Source organism: Hibiscus syriacus, unplaced genomic scaffold (assembly GCF_006381635.1).
Source record: "Hibiscus syriacus cultivar Baekdansim isolate YM2019G1 unplaced genomic scaffold, ASM638163v2 tig00111151_pilon, whole genome shotgun sequence".
In the NCBI taxonomy this organism is placed as follows: domain Eukaryota; kingdom Viridiplantae; phylum Streptophyta; class Magnoliopsida; order Malvales; family Malvaceae; genus Hibiscus; species Hibiscus syriacus.
In genome coordinates, this window is record NW_024062999.1 from 984435 (window position 1) to 990052 (window position 5618).

The following is a 5618-nucleotide window of genomic DNA, read 5'->3' on the forward strand; positions in this document are numbered from 1 at the left end:
AATTTTAGGTCATGGTATAATAGAGATCACTGTTTTTTCTTTTTTCTTTTTAATTTGTAAACCTAGGACAAAGAGGTCTAATCTCCCATAAAAAGGGTTCACCCTTCCCAAGTACCATCCATCTTGGATTTAAATAGCAGTACATTATTGAGATGCCTATTATTATATAATGATAAAAATATAATCTGAAACTATTATTACGCGGTCTTAATATCCGCAATGACACATGCTATTAACATAATCGTAATAAACACAACACATCCGAAAACACGACTGCATGCGTAATTTAAATCCCGATTTTTGCTAATATCCCTTTTGCATCTTTTACTGGTATAGAGAATCAAGGCTGTCCAGTCCATGAATATATTCCCAAGTCATTTTCATTAGTTGGGGCAACCCAAGTTGTAAACCTAGATGTTGTTTAAACACTAGCTAGGGTTCATGGTCGTAAATATCCCAAAGATTGATTTAATATCATAATTGGAAAAATGATGATTTTCAATCTAATTTCATAAACTCAAATTTCTAACTTTTATTAAGAAAAACCTATTTTGAGTGAAAATATATTTTATCTTTAAATGATGTATTTTCAATTTACGATACAACGTTTAAAATGAATATTTTATCTTTTCAAAAACACTTTTTAACGGTGATCTCAAATAGATCAATTTTAAAATGTACTTTTCAAAAATAGTTTCAGAAATAATTGTTTACAACATTTTTTTTATTAAGCTAAAGTGATTACAAAGTATTTTTAGAATTAAAAATATTTTAATATTTTAAAAAAAATTATAAATTTTTAAATTAAAAGTTTTAGAATTTGTTAAATCTAGTATTTTTAGAATTATGTAAATTCGTCATGGCAGACTGGCAGTATATATCTTTCACATTCCAACAATATTCCAGAAGAAAAAAATTGTTAAGATTTAATAGTAAAATTTGATAAAATATTTTAATTGATTCAATTTTTAATTTGATAACTTAATTAATTTTTATATTAGTTTGAGTATTTTTTAACACCCCTATCCGAAACTGTTTTAACTGGGGTAAGCTATACATTTAGTACTTAAACTTTCAATTTTTTTCAAAATCATACTAACGTGTAATTTTATTTCATTTTAATACCCGTCGTGAAAAATTTAACACGTTTAGTACCTAAACTATCAGCTTTGACCCATTTTAGTATATAAACTTTCAATTTTTTCAAAACTTAACAAAATTTTTTTGAACGAAATACTAAAATGAAACAAAAAAACTAAAGTATTTAACGACGGGATACTAAAATAAAACAAAAACTAAACTTCATATATAATTTTAAAAAATAAAAAATTTATATACTAAAACGGATCAAAATTAATAATTTAGGTACTAAACCCATAATTTACCCTTTTTAACCTGCCTCACTGACACAGGGCCAAGAGCACCAAAACGATGTACATGTACCTCCCACTTTGATCCATACATGTCTTATGGGATCAAATAAACACCAATATCCTGTAATAAATAAATAATTACTTGATAATGTTCTCCAGTCTCCATTAATCTAAACAGTAAACAGTTTGAAACACAGAACTCAAGGAACTGAGAAACAAAAATATACATAACAGTGGGAATTTATACTCGGGGTTTCAACAAATTAGAGATTCTTGGGGGTAATAAAAATAAAAAACTATATAGAAAAATTGATTTCAACCCTTGAATATATATATATATATATATATATATATATATAGCAATACATGCTTCTATGACAACAACAAAGAACCTATTAAATATACTTGCATTAAGTAGCAGTAGACTCCATGAAAACAATGTCTGCAAAATGCATTCAACTGCTCTTGTAAATCTCTTTCTTATGTATGCACTGCAAGTTTAGAGTATGCTTTTCTTCCCTTTAACTCGGGAGTCGCCGCTTTTGTAGGCCTTTTGGGACCCTGGAGGAGGCTTAGATGGTTCGCGTGAATCGCCTGCAACATGCTTCTTTCGCCTTGGACCACCCATGCTGGCTGAGTCTACCAACGGGCCGGACCAGGTTTGGATCGGCTCTTTTGAGTAAGTGAAAGATGTAGAGCTGAAGGGGACATCGGGAGGAACAAATGAAGGGTCGATGTGCTGTGATGCTCCTAAAGGGAAGCCGAGTGCTCCATCCTGGTGTGGTGGGGGAAACTTTTCGCTTTTGCTCTTTGCGTTCGCGTGGGTTATTAAACGCCTTCTCTGCTACACGAGAAACCTCGGATTAGATAAAAATATCAGAAGATTTAAAAACAGGTATCAAATGCCAGTCACAGGCAAACCCGGAATCTATTTGGAGTATTCACAAATACTCGAGGGAAGAAAGGAACAAGATTTAACGTTGAGATAAGAAAAACATGTCCAGCTTTACAGCAAAAAGTGAACAAAAAAAGGTGACAAAGGTGAATTATCACACATACATCAAGATTCGACTGGAGCTCAGCATTGGCTTCTGGAGCAGGCATTGCCCTTGCACGATCACGTGTCCGAGTCTTTCTCGTACCATCACCCTGAGCTTTACTAGCAGCTCTGAGTCTGCACAATAATAATACCAGAAGCAGAAAAGGTTCACAGAAACATCATATTTAAAATATACTCGATAGATACATGACTTGATGCTTTCAAATGCACATTTACGGTGTAGTCGAACTCAAATGGAACCAATGAAAAACATGGGATGATGAGTGAACTTTGAAGCCATGGCAGTAGCTTCCACATTGAACAGCTCAAATATTATCGCAAATGGTTAACAACACTAGAGAGGAAAGGGGTTTCTGACAAAGCATGTGGTTAAGGGTCCATATCTTTCTTATGCGTATGCGTAGAGGTGGATATACCATCCCTTTGGGTCATCAAAGTCCATCAAATTGAAACAATATCCAGTCTTAATCAGCCGCCACAGTTTTGCAAAGCAACCAATAATTAAAGTCAATAGAGAGAAAAAAAAAAACAAAAGAATTGACCTCCGAGCTTCATCATCTCGTCGTTTTGCATCCATCTCTTTGCTGGGTGGATATTTTGGGAGGCTCGAAGGTTCACAAGCATAAGGCTCCGTCGTAAAGAACTGGACAAGAGCAATGAGATGGTGAGAAAAGAGACACTTCTAAAAAGGGAATCTTTAGATATAAAAAGAAGAAAGATTCCAAGAGAATGTAGAATCAGATAGCGTTCACTGAAATCGAACAACTTACTTCACTTCTCAGTGCAGCAGTGGCAGTCAAACGTTCTGCTGGATCAATTGCAAGAAGAGTGTCAATGAGGGGCAGCGATGATGCTGGAAAATGTTTAAACGTCTCTTTTATGAATCTTTTGTATGGCTCTCGAGGCTTAAATAAGGTTGCATTTGGCAACTTCGATTTTTTCCAGTAGTCATCTGATGGTGAACCACATAACTTGTATATTTTATGTAGTTGCTCTACCTAATCAATCAAAACAAAAAAAAATCCACATAGTTAGTAATTACAAATACATAGAATCAACTATTCACATTCAACATGCAGTGAACAAAAAGGACGGGATATCAAAGCTTTTCAAGATATGATACTGTGATTTCTTGGGTGCAACGAAGTAGCAACTTTTCGGGGGAAAATACATTAAATCAACGAGCAATAATGCCAAAATATCTTCATCCTATAATCCAAAGAATGATAAAGTGAATAACAGTTTAAGCAAAACCTACCTCCGTTCGACCAGGCATAATGGGCTTCCCGGCCAAGAGCTCAGCTAAAATGCATCCCGCACTCCAAAGGTCCACACCAACACCATAATCTGTAGATCCAAGAAGAAGTTCAGGGGCTCGATACCACAGAGTTACCACCCGACTAGTCATTGGATGCTTGCGGCTTGGGTCAAAGAACGTCGCCAACCCAAAATCAGCAATCGTAAGCACTCCTCCATCATCAATAAGAAGATTTGACCCCTTAATATCACGGTGAAGCACTCCACGGTTGTGACAGTGCTCAAGGCCAGAGATTAGTTGATGCATGTAGCATTTAACCTGTAACATACATTTTAATCATACTTCTAGGGTCACTAGCAAACCGGGCATGTAAACCATGGATTCTACAGTAATTTGAAACACAAGACTAGTTAGAGCTAACCTGTGGCTCTGAAAACTTTACTATTGGGCTTGCCGCAAGCCCAGCCAAATCATGCTCCATGTACTGAAATACCAAATACAAACTACACGACATCCTTGAAGTAACTAAGCCTTCCAATTTTACAACATTGGGATGATCCAACCTCCGCAATATGAGAATCTCTCTAGCCATGAATTTCACGCTCTCAGGTTCGAGATTATCAAACCGAACCTTCTTTAGTGCAACAATTTTACCCGTTACCATATCTTTGGCTTTGTACACATTGCTATATGTTCCTGAGCCAATCTACCATCAGTAAGGAATGGTAAGCATCCGAATCCGAAATACCAACTTCAAAAGTATAAAAAAAATGAAGAAAAAGACCAACAATTAAACTGCATTCAAGATAATAAACAAACACAACTACAAATCTAAATATGGCACAACTTATATTCACAATCATTTCGAAACAAACTACATTTTGCAATACCATCACTAAATAAGGATAAATAAACACAAATGATGAAGAAAGACAAAACTGGTCACCTTATCAATCTTCTCAAATGTGTCAGCCTTCCGTGGAATCCACCCGTTGAGCGCCTCCCCGCAGGCATCGGACAGCCAAGAAGGCCATCCAGCCGCCACCTGCTCTCCACGCGAATGCTTGGGTAGGTTACTCAACCTAGGATTGGCCTTAGACCTTCTTCTTTCCCCCTTTTGTTTCCTTTCCCCATCAGATTTCTCCTCCTTTTGGGTACCCTTATTTTCAACCCCTACGACACTATCATCGATCTTCGAAACCGTGACTTGTTCTACTTTCCTATTGGATTCAAAACTACCAGTTCTACTGGCTCTAGACTCTGAAACAATCCCAGAAGATACCTCTCTTCCAAAAACACACCCCATTTCTCAAATCTATGCCTCATTTCCCAACATATTAAAATCTGGGTCTACCTCAAAATGAACAACTAATCGAAAAACTATTAACTGCCCACGAATCAAGCAACTTCAATAAGCGTGATCGAGCTGATAAATCTGCACCCAAAAAACCAAAAAGCAAAAAAAAAAAAAAAAAAAAAAGTTGACTGTAATTTGAAATTAACAAAAACCCAAGTAAACAATCTAAACTGTAATACAAGCTAAGAATTCACCATGAAACATATTCATAAAACCCTACCTTTTTCATTTATAGACTTGGGAAGCTCAAGATTCAGCAAGAAATCGAAAACAAAATGAAAAAAAATGATCTTGGAGATGAGTAAAAGAGTGGAAATTTGATGGAGTTTTTGGAAGTTTTAATTAGGAGTTTGGTTTTTTATTGTAAGAGAACGAATTTTTTTTTTGATATTTTGGTCGAATCTGAAAGAGAAACAGAGATTTCGTGCTTGCTTCAACGTTTTCTATTGGTAAATTTCGTTGTTATTCGGTGTTTTGGACTTTTCCACTTTTATTTTATTTTTTTCTTACAAAAATAATTAAAAAATAAAAAGAAAAATAAAAAAAGGGTAAGTGTAGATCTAATTATTG

General features: G+C 35.2%; 1 protein-coding gene across 4 annotated transcripts; it reads right to left on the minus strand.

The window, feature by feature from the left end:
• Positions 1 to 1674: 1674 nt before the first annotated feature.
• LOC120154854 (probable serine/threonine-protein kinase At1g54610) lies at positions 1675 to 5379 on the minus strand. 4 transcript variants are annotated; one of them, XM_039166500.1, is made up of 8 exons: positions 5269 to 5379; positions 4638 to 5126; positions 4113 to 4397; positions 3692 to 4009; positions 3204 to 3431; positions 2976 to 3076; positions 2433 to 2547; positions 1675 to 2217 (listed from the first exon to the last, which is right to left on the minus strand). In XM_039166500.1, the coding sequence occupies exons 2-8, from the start codon at positions 4995 to 4997 to the stop codon at positions 1873 to 1875; spliced, it is 1752 nt and encodes a 583-aa protein (XP_039022431.1). In that variant the 5' UTR covers positions 4998 to 5126; positions 5269 to 5379; the 3' UTR covers positions 1675 to 1872. The 4 variants fall into 4 exon arrangements, with proteins under 4 accessions (XP_039022431.1, XP_039022432.1, XP_039022430.1 ...); XM_039166502.1 differs by lacking the exon at positions 5269 to 5379 and adding an exon at positions 2295 to 2346 and having other exon boundaries at positions 2087 to 2214; positions 2432 to 2547; positions 4638 to 5225; XM_039166501.1 differs by lacking the exon at positions 5269 to 5379 and having other exon boundaries at positions 1675 to 2214; positions 4638 to 5227.
• Between the last annotated feature and the right edge of the window lie 239 nt (positions 5380 to 5618).

Coding starts and splice junctions, on each gene's coding strand:
- LOC120154854 (XM_039166500.1), bottom strand. CDS start 4,997: ATGGGGTGTGTTTTTGGAAGAGAGGTATCTTCTGGGATTGTTTCAGAG. Junction 3,432..3,691: donor TTATGCCTGGTCGAACGGAG/GTAGGTTTTGCT, acceptor TTGATTGATTAG/GTAGAGCAACTACATAAAAT. Junction 2,548..2,975: donor CGAGATGATGAAGCTCGGAG/GTCAATTCTTTT, acceptor ATTATTGTGCAG/ACTCAGAGCTGCTAGTAAAG.